The 20,487-nt window shown below is 41.0% G+C and overlaps 1 protein-coding gene across 13 annotated transcripts in view; it reads left to right on the top strand.

Annotated features, from left to right (window-relative positions):
* The window catches only part of SAMD4A (sterile alpha motif domain containing 4A), a 227,117-nt gene that overhangs the window by 151,068 nt on the left and 55,562 nt on the right, over positions 1 to 20,487 (top strand). For 7 of the 13 annotated variants that reach the window (XM_063596216.1, XM_055097604.2, XM_063596213.1 and 4 more), the window contains one exon: positions 19,827 to 20,090. The exons of the other annotated variants lie outside the window; for them this stretch is intronic. In XM_063596216.1, coding sequence (XP_063452286.1) covers positions 19,827 to 20,090 — 264 coding nt within the window. The remainder of the gene's footprint in view (positions 1 to 19,826; positions 20,091 to 20,487) is intronic. 13 annotated transcript variants of the gene reach the window in all.

Raw genomic sequence — 20,487 nt, forward strand, 5'->3', positions numbered from 1 at the left:
GATTGCCTGAGTGCAGGAGTTCAAGACCAGCCTGGGCAACATAGCTAGACCCCTATCTCTACAAAAAAAATAAAAAATTAGCCAGGTGTGGTGGCTTACACCTGTGGTCCCAGCTCCTTGGGAGGCTGAGGCAGAAGGATCGCTTGAGCCCAGGAATTTGAGCTGCAGTGAGCTATGATTGCACCACTGCACTCCAGCCTGGACTACAGAGCAAGACCCTGTCTCAAAAAAAAAAAAAAAAAAGAAATTTTTTTCATGCCTATGATGTTGTTATTCATTCTGCTAGATTTAGCAGCATAATGTTAATACCCCAACACAATGTTACATCCAAGTATTAATCTAAAAGTCCATAATGACATCTCTGGGTGAAAATGACCACATTTATAGATTTGTTTACTTTTGGCAATGTAGCTCTAAATTCACCTGGAATCTCAAAATATTGTGGCTAAAGTTCAAATTCTGAGAGTCCTTGATGCCCAAGAGTGTCTCTACTTTGGGTATGAGACTGACAACGTGATTGAGGCTAGGTAGTCCCTGAAAGTGGATCTGAACTACAGATCCTAAATTCAAGGTAAGCATCTTTGCAGACCTCGCTGTTGTTCAGGAATGAGTATTGTCAATACTCAGAAAAAGGAGATGTCTTGCAAGCAAATATGTTGCTTGAAGGTTTTTTTTTTTGCTCAATCTATGAGATTTGTGAAAGAGAATTTAAAGCTGTGTATGGTCACAGTTCTTTCCCAATTTTCTGTTGGTGATTCTCTCTTTTTCTTGCTAGAGACAGCTGCATATTTTTTATTTGCTTCTAGAGCTATTCTCTTGCTCCTCTTCCCCCAGCCACTCAATCTATATGCAATTCAGAGACCAGGCTAATTATGGGGTGCTAGAGAAGCAGTTGCCCAGAGAAAAGCTCTTTAAGCACTCAACTGGGATAGAGCTGGGGTCACACTCGTGACCATCTCTCCATTCACGTCTGCATGTCTGCGTGTGAGCTGCCTTCCACTCTTTTGCAGTTGCATAAACAAACTTTTTAGAAAGGTCAACACAAGGAATGAATGCTTTTTCTTAAAGAACAGAGCAAGGAAAGATTTCATGTTTACTCCTTGAGGCTTCACTACTGGAAGAATAGCCACAAAGTGGCCAAGAAAGAAAGGATATGTTCCTCTCCTTAACCAGGGCTTTGTGTTTTTGGCTGCCCCAGCAATGGCTTAGGAGCAAGAAGCTTTATACACTCAAGAGCTGTACTCTCAAAATAGTGTGACTCTTAGTAAAAGTCCTGCTGAAACTCTTTGACCCAGATTGCTTTTGCCTGCAGGCTAGTTTTTTTGGTTTTTTTTTTTGTTGTTGTTGTTGTTGTTTTTTCTAACTCCACTACATCATATTGGGTAAATGGTTTACTTCCAGAGATGTTAACCCTGTGAGACCATTCTGCCACCCTAAATGACACAGACTGAGAGAAACGAAGCATGTCCTGGAGAGTTCCCTTAAGAATCCTGACTTTGGGCCAGGCACAGTAGCTTATGCCTGTAATCCCAGCACTTTGGGAGGCCAAGGCAGGCAGATCACCTGAGTTCAGGGGTTTGAGACCAGCCTGGCCAACATGGTGAAACCCTATCTGTACTAAAACTACAAAAATCAGCTGGGCGTGTGGCGGGCACCTGTAATCCCAGCTACTTGGAAGGCTGAAGCAGGAGAATCGTTTGAACCCGGGAGGCAGAGGTTGCAGTAAGCTGAGATCATACCATTGCACTCTAGCCTGGGTGACAGAGCGAAACTCCATCTCAAAAGAAAAAAAAGAATCCTGACTTTGGGAAAGAAGGTTTCAAAGGAATGCCTTTCCCCATTCCCCTTCCTTCTTGTAGAACAGCCAGCTTAGACTCAGCCTTTTGGAATCCTCCAGACTGACAAGGATTTGAATGGGGCTTTGGCTGGGCTATCAGAACTCTAGAGGAAAGGCAACCTGCTTGACACCCAGATTTATCTTCAACTTAAAGAACCCCACTGCCAAGTCTACACAGTTGTGTAGACCCCACTGCCAAGTCTAAAATGGGTCCATGATGGTCATGAGGGTCCCATTGGGAATCACAGCCCTAAGCCCGTGACAGAGTAGACTTGAAGGCTTCCTTTGGTGCTGGAGAAGTTTGCTTTTCTTCAAGTCCTATCATTCAAAGTTGAGTCTGACTTTCCCAAATTGTTCCAGCTCTGATCCACAACTCCCAAATCTAGCAATGGAGGCGGCCTGGTTTCTAGCATTGAAGGGAGAATTAGGACAAATGACCCCTTATTTCTCAACATTCCCTTCTTTGTGACACACTGTTTCATTCCAGAACATGTGTTGATGGCACAGATCTGGCAGGGTTGCTGGTATACTGAATGGCAGAATCAGAGTCCAGAAAGGTCTTGGGCAATATCAAGTTGTGGTTCAGAGCACACATGGTGGCGTGAGACTGACCTGGGTTTGAGTCCCAGTTCCACTGATTACTACCTGTGCGACCTTGGAGAAATAGCTTAACCTCTCTTGGCCTTGATTTCATCAACTTAAAAAGGAGTACTAAGTGCCACCCATAAGCGGTTGTGAAAGTCCTCTCTGGGTTTACATACAGTCTTTTTCTTGAAGACATCCTTCTATTCTCCTACTCCCATCTGTGTTAGTTACCCTCAGTCTAGCTCTCCTAGTCTAAAACATTTGCTTCTGCAGCTCTAGAAAATTTTCTTGAATTTTCAAAATAATTTCCTCTCATTAATTTTCTTCCTCGCTCTTTAAAGAATTTCAAATTAGATAATAGCTCCTCTCTATTGATCTTCTAATCTCCTTAATGTTTCTTCTCCTGTCTATTTTGTTTTACTTTTAATCTTTCTGTTCTACTCACTAGGTGATTCATATAACTTGATCTTTCAAACATACTATGTAATTTTAGATCTCTGCTATCATATTTTCAAATTCCGAGAGTTCTTTTTTGTCTTTTTAAGGTTCCTTTTTGTATTGCATTCTGTTCTTGTTTCATGGCTGCCAAATCTTTTCTAATGTCTCTGAAGATATCACATTTGATTTTTGGAGTTCTCTTCTGCTCCCAATATTGCCTGTGTTTCTTGGAGTTTTTTCTCTTCTGTTTGTGTTGGACTCTGTCTCAAATAAGAAGCATTCCTCAGTTATCTGTTGATTCTTACTTTCCTTTTATTTAAGAGGAAGGGACCTAGAACCTTATGTGTGTAGATTTCACCACAGAGAGATCAGATAGGAACCTAACCTGGCTGTTTTTGTGGGACTCACATATATCACCATCTGCAATTCTTTTCTCATGGACTAGTCCATTACCATTAAAGAAACCCATTACCAGCCTCCTCCTGAGGGATATAAGCCTTACTGCGAGGGTCCTAGGGCCTGTTAGGAGTAAGGTGCTAAGATGACAGTTGCCTTGCTGAGCAGGGTAGAAGGGAGAATCTGAGGATCTCTCTATACCTTAAACATAAATTCTAACAAACCTATTTTTTTTTCTGCACATGAAACCCAATGCAAAAACAGGTTGTCTATGAATGGCTTAGCACCAGGTTCCCCAAACCACCAATTTCCAACCCCTCCCTGCACCCCTGCCTTCAGAGGTACCTGCTCTCCGAGTCCTGAGCTTCATGGAAGTTCTACCACATAAACTGCCATGTTTTCCCTTGCTATGGGCACACACACCACCTTTCTCAGGTCTTCTGAGCCAGTTCCCTCATGTCCTTCTGTCTTCCAGCTTACAACAGTTTGTTGACTTCAAGTGGTCTGCTGATAACCTTTTCATTTCCTGTCATCTTCTCTCCTGCATTCTTTGTCCTCGTGAGTTTATGCCTTTGCTGTCATTTTTGTGAGTTTTCAGAAGGAACAGAGATAACATTCGCATAAATTGGCAGTCTATTTTAATTGTCTACTTGTTTATTATCTATCTCCCCCACTAGAATATAAATTCTAAGAGGTCAGGAACCTGGTCTTGTTCACCATAGCATTCCATTGTCTAAAACTCTGGCTGGCATGTTGTAGATGTTCAATAAATGCTTGTTGAATGAATAAATGAGTGAATGTGCACATCAATGAATGGCATGTATTTAGATCTCTTTGTGTAGTCCCTACGCCCCAATAAATAATAACTATCTTATCCACAATTATTTCAATTTTGAGGGTTAGATAATGAAACCAAACTTTATGCTACTTAGAGCCATTGATTTTAAATGGGGATAAATCTGTCTCTCTTAAATAGAAATCTTTAATGGGGAGTGTCTGAAATGCTTTTACCTCTCAAGAGCTTCCTCTTCAAGCTCTTACTTTTCTTGATAGTAATCTTCCCACCATAACTCTCATTATCAATAGGATGTTGCCTATTTCTAATAGTTAAAATGAGGGCTGCATTTGGAAGGTAAGGGGCTGCCTGAAGATCACGTTGCCACATGGAAGAAGACTAGAACTAGAGCTCAGTTCTTCTCATTGGCAATGGTACCTTTAGCCTGTCACTTTCCTTCTCTCAGTTTCCATTGTCTTATCCAGAAACTAGGCTGGAGAGAATGGAAAGATTAATTAAATGATCCCTGAAGTTTTTTTTGAGGCTCTAAAATAAGAGATTCTGCTGTTCTGCTTAGTTCTTAAGTGCCAGCAAATAATAAATAACTATCTCTAGGGCCTAGGTCTTAGAAATAGTGACATCCTTGTGAAAATGCCCAGTCTTTTTAAATGACAAATTGGACACTGTATTATAGCATTTTGTAGATAAATGATGGCTTCTAGCAGTCTACATATAAATATCCCATTTGTAAACCTCTGCATAAATATATTTTCATAATAAAAATCACAGAAATAAATACAACCTAAACTGATTAAAAAGATTAAGTATTAATGGTGAAATAAGTCTTCCATGGCGACTTCAGCTTTGGCTGAAGAAGATGTTGCTTTTTCCAGTCCATAAACAATACTTCACATCAATGGTGGCAGTCCCTCTGACCAGTTAGGCAAAAATGAGAAGGTCCCATAATATGTCTCAGGTGGTGGACAGCTAATATGAGAAGGATAGGTATTCAGAGTGCCCAGACCTGGAAAATCCCAGCCCAGAGTGAAGATGTGACAGCTCTGGTTCTGGAACAACCCCACTGGCATACAATTGTTTATTTGATGTCCTACTTCCTGCTGTGTTTATGCTGTTCAAGCTGTTGTACAAATCTATAGGCCTCAACATTTGGGTCCTGCAATGCATAGCTCTGGTGTTAAATGAGGAATTATCTACTTTAGATCAGACTTTATTTTTTTACCCTTCTTTGTCAAAAAGATACTGATACGAAAACTAATGACCATTGATATGCTGTGAAGGATGAAGACCAAAAACATTAGGGTTCTAAGTCTTAGCGTCAACATCAACTTTGTTAAGTGACCTTGGGCAATTGCCAGATCTCTCTAGGTCTTTGATTCCTTAACTGATAAAATAGCAAGGGGAGTGGATTAGATGATATTCATCTAATCATATATTTAATGTTTCTTCCTGTTTTAAAGTTCTGGGATTTTGAGTTAACTCGGGGGTAAATACATGAGGGAGACAAATTGCAGTGTTACCTATACCTTCCAGTCTTCTGAAAGTAATGTTCTTGGAGGAAGAGATGAAGAAATGTAGCACCATCATTTAAATTCCCTCAGGACAAACTCTATTGGACACATAAACAATAGCAACAACTTCTACTTTCAATAAAATGTTGGCATTGCTCTCTGCCAATTACCTTGACAGCCTGACTCAGGAATGAAAAGCTCTATACCGACCCCATCTGGTACCTTGTGAGTCAGTGTTCATTTCTGGGAGAACCATTCTTGAAGCACAGCTTTTCGTTCAGAGAGACATTATGGTTATCTTATATTTTTAAATAGAAAAAAAAACTCATCTAGGTGTTTCTCTTAGGTCTGCTGCTCCTCCAGCATTTAATTTGAATTTGAAAGATTCTGGTTTGATTTTTTTGTGTAGATGCTTGCCTACCCTGCCCTCAGAACACCCACAGAACAGCAGAACCGTAAGCTTTGTGCACCATTTGGGGAAAGCCCAAATGAAAAAGAGATGCTTTCCATGTGGTTGGGCAGGTGATTTCTAATTTAGTTATAGGGAATCTTTATGCTACTCAGAGCCATGAATTGTAAATGATTGCATGGAATAGCCAGCTTGCAGACAGGGAAACAATATGTTTACCACAGAAGCAAGAATAGTTTTTTTGACTTTCATATAGATCCCCTGATACTGTCCCTCTAAAATGGAGGATTCAGAGAGGCATCTTGTTCCTGGTGCATTACCACCTCCTCAAAAACTCTCATTAATCCTAGAGATACTGTGGCAAATTAATTGAAATTGAAAACACCTAAAATTTTTACATCCTTCAGCAATTCTTCACCTTCATGGAAAGTGTTACTTAGAATATTAACACTGCCTTGCGGCTTCTAGCTTCTGCGTGTTTCTGAATGATAGAAGGTGATGGCTTAATAAATGATAGAAAATACTGTTTGCATCTGTGCAGCCTTGTTTTTTATGAATGCTCTTTTGGGCATCAGTATCCCTAGCGACTAGCACAGTACCTATGCAGAGAGATGCTCACTGTTCATTACATGAGTGAATAAATGAGGTTAGCTTAACTCTCTGGGAAGTTAACAATTAGCTTTTTTTCATTTCATAAAGCATCTTCCCATACATCATCTTAGTTGGCCTTCGCTGTCATCCTTCCTAGTGCTTAGCATATGCCCAACACCAGGCAGATGCTCAGCAAATATTGGATGGATGGATGGATGGATGGAAGGAGGGAAGGAAGGAAGGAAGGAAGGAAGGAAGGAAGGAAGGAAGGAAGGAAGGAAGGAAGGAAGGAAGGAAGGAAGGAAGAAAGGAATAATGCAGGACGCATCTATTCATAGGACCCCCACAGCAACCCCAGTAGGTAGGTGGAATAAGGTATTACCATTATTGTAACTATTTTCCAGATGAGCATACTGAGGCCCTGAAAAGCTAGTGGACTTGTTCAGGATTTTGAATATCGATTGTTCAGAGTCAGGGTCAGTAGCTAAGCCCAGAGTTCTTTCTGCCATGAGAAACAACACAGTGTCAGGCTAAGAACACAGGCTTGCAAGTGAGAGAACCTTGGATTTTGAACTCTGGCTCTTTCCACTGCTCAGCTGTCTGAGCTTTGACAAGTCAGCTATCCTCTGCACCTCAGCTTGCTATCTGTGAAGTGGGGGTGGGAAGAGGGTAATAGTAGAATCTGCTTCAGAGAGCATTAAATGAGGATTAAATGGAACAACATGTTTACACATTTAGCCAAGAAGCTGACACATAGTCGGCATTGTCAAATGGTAGCTGATGATATTGTGTGCACTCTCCTGCGGCCTCTTTGGAGGCCAAAGGACTGGGAACAGTGGGCCTCACAGGTGGGTCTTTGGGTTGCATTTGGGAAAATAGCAGTACAATATCCCCAGCTCAGGGCAGGTAAGGAGGAAACAGCAAAAAGAGAGTTCATTCATTCAGTTACCCTTCCATGAGATCCTAAATATGCAGGAAAAACCAGACATTAGGAGAGCTGGGAACAGGGAAGAACGGTATAATTTGGTGCATTCCTTTCTCCAGAATCCAGCCCTTGTGAACAGCTGGCTTCTTTACCCCGACACCCTAACTGGCTGTTCTATTGGTATCATAAGGCAGACTTTAAAATATGGAGAAATAACGTGGGGACAATAATATCTCATCCAAATGAGCTGGGGTGTGAGAGAGAACCGCACTGCATAAATAGGCTAACAGCATCACAGGAGATTGGCTCTAGGAAGGGCTGAGAGACCATCCACTGGGCTGTAAAGCCTTTTTCAACATTGTGACCTCAAGCTTTTAGGGCATGTCACATGGTGGGCACTCCACAAATATCCGATGAATGAATGAATTCATCTGCTCCAACCTCTTGCTTTGCATATGAGGAACCCAATGTTACCCAGACACGTAATAGGTTCTCAGCCTGAATTTCTTAAAATAATGGAGGTACTTAGAATCTTTAATAAGGATTTCAGTCAATCTGTATTGCTTACAAATGTCAGGACAAAGACAAGCTCTCATGAAGAGTTCTGGGCACTGAAATTTAGTGGAAAAGTAGGTGATTCACATCTCCTGACCCTCCATAAAATACACATGAAATGTGGACACTTAAAATGTGTGAGAGGAAAGGAAAAACCAAGTTGAATCTGAATCAAAGAAAAAAGATTCTTACCAGGAAAAGCAGAAGTTTGTCAGTATAGGTAAAGATTTTGAAAGAGCAAGGTGAAGTTTCTCTTCAGTATGACAGACCATGATGGAAAATTTACCTCTTGTAAATCTGTGAAACACTATCAAGTAATCAGAGATATATTTTTCATGCCACATGTAATAGGCTGAAAATGCTGCACGAATGTCATTAGATTAGCTAGTACTTTTGAGATGATTTTTCCATTAGCAGTGTTGGTTTATACCAAGTTATTCTTACTCTAACAGCTAACAACTAATATTTCTAGAGCACTTTACAATATGCAAAACATTTTAATGTGCATTAAATGATTAGATTTTTTCCAATAATCACATAATGTAGCCTTTGTTATCTACTAATGGGGAAAACTTTAGGTACGGAAGTACAGAAGGGTCACATGACTTCCAACTCAAATCCCAAATTCTTCTCCCTTCAGCAGTCCGTTTTTGTTTTGGTTGATGCCTACCCCAACGTCAACAGAACAAGTATCGGCCAGCAAGAGCTGCGTATGTAGTTAGAGCATCTTAACCTTGAATGTACATACAAATCTCCTAGGGTCTTGTTAAAATGCCGTTCCTGGTTCAGGAGGTCTGGGGTGAAGCCCAAGAGTCAACCCTTCTAACAAGATCCCAGGTGTTGCCAATGCTACCTGTCCATGGATCTAGAATTCAATTTTTTACTATTTGTGAGTTGGTTATACTCTCACCAGCTGAATTTCCAGACTAAGAGAAAATGTACCTGGAGCTTTCTGCAGCTGATTCACATTCAAATGGGGCCTGAGGCTGACCCCTGACCCTCTCTTTCCTACTTACAAGGGTGAAAATGACCACAACAAGAGGCAAGCACTATTGCGCAGGAGTCAAAATATTTTTCTGGGGAGTCTTTAGGAATTCCTGCCCAGGTATCATTTGGATTGGAACCCTGGTTCAAAATATCATTCACTTTATCTAGAGAGCAGTGCAAGAGTGATCAACCCTGAGCTAAAGAACCTGAACAGAATTTTGCATGGGAATCCAAAGCAAATAAGATAATCATTGATGGGAAAAGTGAGGATATGAATTTTGTCTTTTAAAAGCCCCATGAAAACAAAACAAGATGCTCATTCTTTTGAGGCATCTTATTAAGACCAGGCAGAAGCAACAGCCAATCTAGGGAGGTTTGGACTGTCCAAGATGTGGGACAAAGTTTGGGGGAATGTACTGAGGCAGGAAGGCAGCCCAGTGCAGTGGTTCTTGACCCTGGCTATCCATTAAAGCCACCAAGGTGCATCTAAAAGTACAAATGCTCTGACCCTGCTGCAGGGATTCTCAGTGACTTATTCTGGAATGGGGCCTGGGCATCGGGGTTTTTTTTTTTTAAAGACTCAAAGGAAGTTAAGTGTACAGCCAAGGTTGAGAACCACCGGTCTAGGAGAAAACTGTGGTAGGTCACAAGATGGAAGGTGGAGTGAAGGGTTTGTATTTACGTGTACAGATAGTCTATTACTCATTCAGGGTAATTGCATTCTATAAAGTTGTTGTGAACACTGAATTATTGAATATTGAATGATTGCTTCTAGAGAAAATACAGGGCTAGGTTCCTTCAAGTCTTCGGTCACATTTTTGTCAACTTATCAATACATAATGTTGTTTTATGTGTGTTTCTGTTTAAAGATAGTTTATTTAATGTATATTATTGGTTAATTAATGTTGAACTCACAACAAAGAACACTGTAATTCATACCTGAATGAAGCTTATCACAACAGCCTTCTTTTTTTCCTTTTTTTTTTTTTTTTTTTTTTTTTGAGGTGGAGTCTCACTCTGTTGCACAGCCTGGAGTGCAGTGGCACGATCTCGGCTTACTGCAACCTCTGTCTCCTGGGCTCAAGCAATTCTCCTGCCTCAGCCCCCCGAGTAGCTAGGATTACAGGCATGCAACACCATGCCTGGCTAATTTTTGTATTTTTAGTAGAGACGGGGTTTCACCATGTTAGCCAGTCTGTCTCCAACTCCTGACCTCAGGTGATCCACCCGCCTCGGCCTCCCAAAGTGCTGGGATTACAGGGGTGAGCCACCACACCCAGCCTTGGGGGCCATTTTAAATGGTGAAATTGTCAACAGAAAGCACAACAATGTGAAAAATATGGCACTAAGTAGACCACAAAAAGGACACTTGTTTATAGTAGAGAGCTGAAACAAGAAAGCAGCGCTTCACTTTGCTCCACCTCAGCTGGGAGCAAGTGCATGGGGAGACTTGAATTTTTGGCTACTATATTTGTGTCTGTGTATGACCATGAAAAGGCCATGAGTATTGACTCAGGTTCCAAATGAATTTTAGCAGTATGTGAGTTTACAAATATAGAATCCATGAATAATGAGGGTCAATGGTATATAGACATGTAGATGAACACGCACACACACACACACATACACACACATACTACCTAGTTTGTATAACAGGTGAGGGGGAACCAGCAGTAAACAGGAGCAAAGGGAGCCCAGCCTCTGGATCTGAGCTGGCATCTGGGCTCAGCCCAGCCCTCCTGATCACCCTCACAGCCTGTTCTTTTTGCTGCCGGGGTCTGTAGCTCCAAACAGCCCTCTCCATTTCATATCCGATAAGAAATGAATGCTGTTCAATTCCTGTCCTTAAGCTGGAACGGTCCTGGGCACTGAATTATGCCAGGAACCTCGAGCTTGCTGTGTCTCTGGAAGTCTTTTATTGCACGACTGATTTATAATACCCAAGTAGATGAGTTGAGAGCAATTACGTAAATGCCGTTTCTCTGGGGCAGAGAAGAACGGTACGGTTTAAATGAAAAATGCAGTGCCAAGTCAAAAATTCAAATCGTTATGTGTAATTACAGACCACAGTAAATCAATTTTACAAACACAGTACCAATCTCACCATGTTCCAACACCCACAGGGTAAGGTTGTGATGGTTTAGAATTTGGTAAGAGGCTGAAGGTGAAGTGAAAGTGGGAATTGGGGTGTTGTGGAGCCTCCAGAGCTTGTCTGAATCACATGGCGATTCAATCAAATATAATTAAGGAGCCAGGAGAGCCTAAACCATCCAATTTCTCCTAATTAACAACAAAAAAATCATCTAATTAGTAGTGTAAACTCAAATTCTGGGTTTTTTTTGAATGGTCACTTATGTGTATTGTTGCATTTGACATGTAGATTGAATGCTTTAATGAAAACAAGAACCAATTCCCTAATCAGTAAATTGCCCTCCTCACTGCCATGCTGAGAATGCTGTTCTCCTCCTTTTATCAAGGAGCTAAGTTAAGAATTAGTCAGGGCTACATAATACATTTCTAATTATTTACAGCCCTTCTCCTGAAACTAGAAAGAAAAGAAAAAAATACTGTTTGATCAAGGCAGAGTTTAGGGTTTCATACTCAGAGAAATCCTAGTCATGCATGTGGCTGCAAGGCTCTGCTGGCCGTAGGATTTAGGCATCCTCTGATGATGCCTGTCCTTACCTGATCAGTGAGAGCCACTGTTCCATGTTATCTGGGAGCCTTTAAGCTTCAGTGGCAGTGAAGGAAGACCTGGCCTGTGGTTCAGCTCAAGACGGGAGTTAGTAGACACAGTTTTACAATATCCTTTGGTACCTCCATTCAAGCAATTGACTCACTGCTCTTCTTGACAAGTGCTGGTAGTAACAAGGTGTAAAAGGACACCCTGATGATTTGTTCAGCGACTCTGGCCATCTCCTTGGGACTGATGCTCTGAGAGGGTCTTGGTGGCTCAGTCATGAAATCCTGGCTATTTGAAGTTCCAAACTTGGATGGTCTTGCTGGTTCCCACACTCAGTAGCAGTCTAGGTGGTGCTGTTAAGCGCGGGATGGATGCTGTATTGCATAAACCTCAGAAGCACCTTCTGCATAGGCATGTGAGCTGATGAAACAGCACTTAGAATTTGAGAGTTATCTTTTAAGAAAAGGGTAGGAGGCAAGTTTTTGTCATCTAGCTTCCTGAGTTTCTCTACTATCTCGCTTCTCTACACACAGTGACTGGAGCATTTTTACAGATACGTGGGAATATTAAAAAAGAAATATCTGCTTAAATTCACTCCTGGCCACTTGCTTAACTCCATTATTTTCCCTACTTGGTGAAATAATAAAATTCTACAGTTCTGTCTAAACTCATTTCTAGAAATATCTTCATTTTATGTGGATAGAAATTCATGGACAAACTTAAGGGTTTAGTATAACAGTAGATACAAAAAGAAACAGTACAGGAAAGTAGAAGTTAACCCAGTATGAAGGAGACTTCAAAATAGCCAGGTTGATCCCATCGTTTCTTGAATTAGCCTACACATTTGCTTCAAAGGTGGAAAATTGCTTTCATAGTTGATGGAAGTTGTCATTGGTTTTGATAGGATGGAATGAGAGGATTGAGGTAGTGTCCTTTTAGGATTTCTTGATTTGAAGCTAAGTGTGGATGAAATTTACTGATTTCTATTTAAAGTATATACATATTGGCTTCTTGTCTAGGTATTTCATAAATAATGACAATGTAAAGTCAAACAGCCATTATCTAAAATAGATTTTCTACTGGATGACACCCAGTTTTGCCATTATAGAAGCTGACAAAAGAGGACAGATGAAATATACCAAAGATTAATGCAATAATAAAAGTCTGCCAGAAGCATTCTAATTTATTTCTTAAAAGCTCAAATGTTTAAGTGATAATGTGAAGGCAGAAACATACATCTTTGCTCTGCCCAAAAACTGAGCCATCTGTAGAGTAGTAAGAGCTGACACCAGTGACAAGGACTCACGGTACTAGGAAAGCCTCCCCATGTGCTTTTCCCTGCATCAGAATGCTTTCATTTCAGTGCTGAATAAAAACGAGATGTCATGGGGGAAAGAGGAAGTTAGCTGTGTGTATTTGTCATCCCTGTTGTGATGTTCTTTGCAGCTTTTTCTTCTTCTAGAGTCTCCCTTTGGTCTGATTTGCATAGGCAAGTACACACTTTCTTTTCACCGAAAGTGTGTGGCTTCCTCCTTGGGCTTGTCAGGAACATCCCGTCCACCAACCACATCTTTGCTTTGTAGCATGTTCTCTCTTCTTCCCCTGGAATGAGGTGGAGTTCAAAGTCTGTTTAGGGGAATCGTCTTCTGGTGTCCAGATGTTCTAAGCACTGGTTTTTCAAGCCTTTGGTCAAGAAGCAGAGAGCAAGCATGCAGAGTTGAGGCTTTTAACCTTTCAGATTGGCTTTTAATCTATTCCCTGAAGCAGTGATGACAGAGCATGTTATTTTTAACCTTAGTGATTAATATTCCCCTCTCCTCCCTTCTACCCCACTTACACAAATCTGGTGTTATTTATTTTTTTTGTTTGCATGATGTCACTGATCAAATACTCTGGTTTTGTATGTTTCAAAATGTATTCTTGAAGTACTATTAATCTTTTCTTCTCCAAAGATTCCCACCACAGGGCTTCAGATTACTGGTTGTGACACCACAAAACCAACTAAAGAAGAGGAATCCAGGGTGTAATATCATTTCACCATTGAGCCTTGCTTAAAATGTTGGCTTTTTTAAAGCAAATGCCTGGAATTATTTATACAAGTGGTGTTAGCAGAACATTCTTTGAAAATTGAAAGCCTTTAGTGGTTCTTAGATGCTCTGAAACTGGTGTTATCGAAAAAATTTGTGGGATGGAAACTGGAATATCCCTGAGAAGCAGGCCGAAACCTAACAAAATGAACAGAAACACCCACCCCTTCCCAATTCCTTTGAAACAATCACCTTTTTGTAGCTAGCAGTGGGCTGAGCTTTTTCTTCTTTAGACTTGATAAGTATCAAACTATCTCCTGCAGCAAAACTTAAGAATTATATGCTGTGAAGCCTCAAATTTTTGTTTTCAGCAAAGGTTCTACTGATACTTCTGAATTTCTTTTGGGAATGAGCCTAGAAAATATTGTTAAAGTAACAGATGAGTAAAATTAGCAACATAGAAGTAAAATTCTGCCCTGCTTTGTCCTAAGTATGTGGACACACAGCATACATCACCTGAGTCACAGGGAATTGGCCAGGACCTCTTAATTCAAGAAGAATATTGTAAGATATTTTAAAATAATGTGCAAACACTTGGCATCCTCATTCTACCTTTTAAAACCCCTAAATTGCTATGACTTATTTTTATAAGGTTTAGTTGTGCTAGCTATTTGGATTGAATTATATCATGTGAGCATCTTGAAATTTGAAAATTTAATGAAGCGTATGTTTTTCTATGAGAAAGGCAGCTTCTTGAATTAAAAATGAAGAGAGACTAGCTTAGAAGGAAAAAAGATTAAAGTTGCAAATCATCTCTATGTGGCTGGACTCATAGGCATGATGAGAGCACAGAACCCAACCTTGGGTTGAGAACCCAGGGAATTTGGTTTGGTATAGAGAATGATATTAGGAGTGTAGGAATATTTAATGCCCTTATTCAAAAGGAAGTCAAATTTCTGACAGTTTCAGCAGCTTCAGCTTCTAGACTCTAAAACAAAATGCTAAGCCTGGAAATAGTTCACAACACATAGTGACAGCAAAAAGAAATAATGGTTGGCTTGAATTTGAGGAGATAGTTGAACAATTGAAGGTATACAGCACACAGGTTCCTGAGGCTACCCAGACTGCCCATTGAAGGCTCACTCAACAAAGACGGCATAAAGCAACAAATCATCTCTGTCAAATGAGTGTGCTAGACCAAGAGTACACATGAACAGTGTAAGTTAATAGCTAATATTTAAAAATCGGGGTCCCCATTAAAACCACAATTGTATTTCAAATCTGCTGATTTTTTTTAAAAAGACAAAAGGTCTATGTACTCAGCATAGGTTTAATTTACATTATATTAATTTGTTGTATTAATTCCAATACCCTCTCTATATGTAGAAAAGTAATCCATGACATAGTATTTCATCCACTAACAAGGCTTGGTGTACGTAGGGATTTTGGGGTCTTTCTACTACCCAGAGACCCACAGCTCCCAGATTAGGCATTACTAAATTATATTCTTTCAGAAGGCTTCCAGTTCTAAAATGTTAGGAATATATGTTCATAACATTTTTAAAGCATGCTTTAAATAATTTTTAAATCATTTAATTTATTATAAATTATTAAAAATTATACTTTAAATAATTTTTAAAGCATAAACTGCATTCAGCGTGTAAATTTAAAGAGAGCAGAGAAATACGCAATGTATCTTTGACAAATCTTTGTTAAAGTTTGTTGGGATAAAGTTTTGGTGTAAGACTCAAGCTTCAGTTATCTGGACTATTTGCTTATGTGGATCACTTTTCTCCTTGACAGTGAGGTATGTATTTAACCTAACAATGAACCAAGAAGATAGTTGGGCCAGTATCCCAGACTTTCTTCCATCCATAAAACCCCTTATTTCTCATATTAGAAGGCAGAAAAAAGGTAGTTATAGTTAATTTTCCTTAAAGAGTACTAAATATTCTGAAACATCTTTTCCTGACTCTTATTTCAATAAATAAAATCGAGATGGAGTCAAAGTTGGTCAAAGGAAATGGGAAAGAAATCTGAATCCCAGGGTTTAAAGAAAATACTTAAATGAACAGAATGCAGAGCCAGGTGTCATATTTTCCCCGTAAAAGGTACTGAAAGAGTTCTCGTTAAAGATGCTGGGAGATGAAAAAATCATTAGGTTAGATGAGGTCAGAAGAGTTGACTGGTCCTGATAGTATGACCAAGTTTAAAACAAGATTATAAGAACCTCTGAACTCCCATCACACTGCCCGACTGCTGTAGCAAGATTACTTTTAACTGCTGTTTCCATATTTCAACTAGACTTACTTAATACTTATTATTTACTTCTGATTCATTTGAATTTAAAAAGTTCCAAAAATTAGTGTCCTAATGATATATGCATGCGTGCATACTGGCATATATATGTGTATATACAGATCTAAAATTTTTATAGAGGTTTTTAAAAATACAAGCAATTTTGGATTCATACTATATACGATTATTAAATGTTGGTTTCCATGTTTTAAGAGGAAAAAGGCACAATTTTGTTCCCCTGAGTAATTTTCAGTATGCTTTTCAATATAATGAATCCATCCTGAAATATGCTGTCCCTCTACCCGCACTATTATGAAAGTCACAAATGCAGTATAAATTGAGGACCTCAGTTCTGCTGGACTTGCCAATTTCTAATCTAGGTTGAGATTTTTTTTTAAAGGTATACTTAATTTGGCAGCATTTGAATAGGACTTCTGGGTAGCTGAGGTCTGAATGAACCGTTAGCCATTGTCTACTGCACAGCAGTCCACAAGCAAGAACATCTAGAAGCCTCTGGCTAGAGACATGCTGGGGCAGCTAGCACCACACTGCTAAGCTTCTCAGAAGTCTGTATTTACTACTCTTCCCGCCTACTCATAGGAAAAAAAAAACTTCTGCCCGAATGTCCATATGACCCTCTGTTTGTCATCACTTCAAATGAGATCTCTTAGTTTAAAAAGGGGAGGGGCTGGGGATGAAACAACCACTGCTACTCTGCCACTGGCCCCCTCGTCAATTCCACAACTGCATGGCCTATTTTCTCGTAGCCTCTTTCTGCCCATGACAGTATTTCCTCTGTCACTTTATGCCAAACAAAGTGCTCCAGCACAAGAGGTAACACCAAAATCAGCTTTGTGGTCACCATTGCCTAAACCTGAAGATCTGTCTTCACCCCAAAGTGGCACTGTCGCCAAGGCACCTGTCACCTGTTTTAGTCTCCTTCCCACAAGACTACAAGCCTGTACTGCCTCCAGGCCTTGGTTCCTTTGGAGAACAGAGGCATTTACCTAGCGCGACTTTTGATTGAGGTGTGGCATTCAGCCTGGCTCTAAACCCACGGCCCTGTCTGCAAATCAGAAGCTTGGTGTGAGGCATTGTGCTTGGTTGCCACAGCACGTTGGCTCCTACGGAGATATTCCTGAATTTGGTGGCAGCAGTGGGAACCAAGAAGTGTTCGTTATGATATATGACTTTATAGAAAGTCATCAGGAAAAGACCCTGGCACCTCAGGTATAATTGATGTTTCCTTAGAGGCAGAGGCCAAGTTCATATCATATCCCTTATGACTTCAGTTAAGCTCAGAAAAGTATGAAGAAATGGGTGTGGGTTTCTATGTACAAATCCCTGTAAGTCCATTAAGTTAGGTAAACATTTAGCTCCAATCTCAATAGCCAGTGAAGTCCTTGGATAACTGACAGCTTCCCCAAGGATGCCCCTCAGTGGAGGAGATAGCATGGATTAAAAAATCAGATGGAAAGAAGCATATTGGCTCCATGAAATAATGGAATTCAAGTACAGTGTACGTATTGTATTGTTCTCAGCATCCATATGAAGATGAGGACTATCCTAGCAGTAACCTCCCATGGTTAGCGATTAGTTACCTATTCAGTTATGGCCTCTAACCAGCCCAGGTACTAAGGGTTCCACTGTCTCTGAGCTGTGTGTCCCTCTTTGGCAAGCCCCGTTTCTGTGATTTCAGACTGACTCTAATCCTGGCTATGCAGAGGAACCCCCACTTCCACTTGGGGTACACCTGGCAGGCACCAGTCAAAGCATCCACCAGATATTCTGAAATGGTTGCAGAAGTACCAGAAAGCAAAGATGTCTAAGCTGGAATGTCCCAGCACTCAGGGCAGCCCTAAACAGTCTGCCCAATTTTATATAAATACTTAGACAGGCATGAAATGGATTTTCTGGATGTCTGGCTTTTCTTCCTATTGGCTTCTCTTTTCATTTTTGCTGCTGCTTCGTTTTATTTTTTTTCTTTCTCTGCTTTCCCCCTCCCCCCCTTTTCCTCTTGCTAATTCTGGTCCAACCAGGTAGCAATGCATTTTCCAGAGAGCCTTTTTAAATAGTTTCTTCCCTAGTCTATTTAGTAGCAATGCAAGCCATTTAAGCCTGTTAGTGTCGATATTTTTTAAACAATGTTCCCTTTGCATATTTTTAATTTAGATGACATTTCCTTGCCTTTGATAGAATCTACCCAAATTGGAAATTTATCAGGTTACTAATACTAAACTCGGTAGCTCTCTTTTGTCCTCCCTTTTCATTCATAAAGAAGTTTCTAGCCCTTCCGATTGTCCCCACTTCACATACAAGGCTGCCCTTCTGGCCACACAAGGCCAGATGGCAACACTGACCACAGAGGCCTGAGCTCCGTGGCTCTCAGGCTTGGTGACTGCCAGCTGCCTGGCAGCAGCTTACCCAGCCCACTACTGCCCCAGACACACTTTCTGGAAACATCCAGCCTTTTGACTCTGCTCTTTATCTTTTGAAGTAGGGAACACAGTAATCTGCCCAGGCCTTTATGTTGGGACTGCCCTACCAGAAATACGGTTTAACCAAAAGCAGGACCTCTCACCATTGAGATGCCTGGTCTGCTTACTGAAAAACACAGATTAACACCCACAAAGAAGTGCTCATCTAAATTCGGGAGAGCAAATGCCTCATGGATGGGGATACAGCCTGAGATGGAATTTAATGCCTTCCCTGAAAAATGTTTAAAAATGCATGTGGCTCAATTCCATGTTAGTACAGCAGCAGTCAAAATAAACTGGACCTGTCAGGAACTGGTGCTGAGAGAATGTTATGAATAGACTTATTTTGTAAAGTTGTCACTTTACACACCAGAAAAACCAACCAAGGGTAACATCGGCTCCTTCAGTGTTGGTTTTTGTTAAATCCCTCCCTTGAATGACTTCAATTTAATTTGGCTAGTTATATGAGTTATGTTGCTTTTTCCTAGTTTTCTGGAAAAGAAATTAAAGATGGGGGCTGCGCAGATGTTGCCCACTGTGTAGAAGGGCCGAACATGCTGGTAAAAACCATTCATTCCCAGCTTCCTGAATGAAAGCCTTGTTACCTGGAAGTGTTTGCAATACAACGTTTGGCATTAACCTGTGAGGCTAAGGGAAAGAATCGGCCCTAGAAGAAGCAGCCCTTTCACCCACAGCTAGCTGCAGTGCCCCATACCCTGAGGCCATGTTAGTACTGGGGCCCTTGCTGAGCCATACCACCCTGCAGAGGCCATAGTTCCCTGAATCCTGGTTGGAAAGATTAGTCCACCTTCTTCTGGTTCAGCCCTGCAAAGATCCCAAACAATGGCCAGCCTGGCTGCCCTTCAAGATGTCCTCCTGAACAACATGGGTAATGTCAGAATTTCTGTTTAAAAAACAACAACAGCAACAAACTTGTCCAGTACATGTTCTTTTTGCTTTTGGCAGATATGGCTATCAAGCCTTGCCTGATTTATGGACCCAGTCCTATGAATCCTGATTTCTAGAGTTAGAACCAAAACCAGATCCAGACCCACAAAGGCTAAGGACCAATGTGTGGGCACTATAGGTTTGGCCTCCTTGGAGAAACCTAACCCACTGAGAGGGACAGACTGCATCCTTTTAAACCACCTGAAGAAAACGACCATGCCAGGCCTGTATTCAACCTGCTGTGACCATGGATGGAGTTGTAAGACAGTTAGTGGTATCTCTCAGGGTTAAGAGGTATTGTGGGTTCTTCGGTGTCCCAGGATAAAGGGGGGGGAATAACCTATTTCATTTTATTTTTTTTTCCAGTTCTCTCAGGCCAGGCACACCACAGCCCTTTGAAACGATCTGTGTCCCTTACCCCACCCATGAATGTGCCAAACCAGCCTCTAGGACATGGATGGATGTCTCATGAGGACTTACGAGCTAGAGGACCCCAGTGCCTCCCATCCGATCATGCCCCCCTGTCTCCACAAAGCAGTGTAGCCTCTTCAGGAAGTGGTGGGAGTGAACACTTAGAAGATCAGACCACTGCTCGTAACACATTCCAAGAAGAAGGTAGTGGGATGAAAGGTGAGTGACTAAATGAGAAACCACTGGGGAAAGAGCCCCTCCCTTTATTGGAGACCAGAGGGTAAAAAAAGAGAGGTAGTCAGCAAGAGAGAAGGAGCCCACCCCTTCCCCAGGCTTACGCATTTGATCTGTCCCTTCCAGAACTCCAGGTTGACCATGGCAGAAAGGGCTCAGATTCCCCTTCCAGTGCTTCTTGCCAAAATCTGGGAAATAGGAACCAGAGTAAGAGAGGTCAACACACTCTCTCTCTCTTTTTTTTTTTTTTTTTTTGCATTGCAGTGACTTGTAGACCATTAAATGAGTCACAGCTAATGGTGATAGGATCTTCTGTTTGTAAAGCTACTGAGCTGCTCCAACCTTGTACCTCATTGCTGTGGCCAGGGACCTGTCAGTAATT

The sequence above is a fragment of the Pan paniscus genome, chromosome 15, assembly GCF_029289425.2.
Source record: "Pan paniscus chromosome 15, NHGRI_mPanPan1-v2.0_pri, whole genome shotgun sequence".
Classification (NCBI taxonomy): Eukaryota; Metazoa; Chordata; class Mammalia; order Primates; family Hominidae; genus Pan; species Pan paniscus.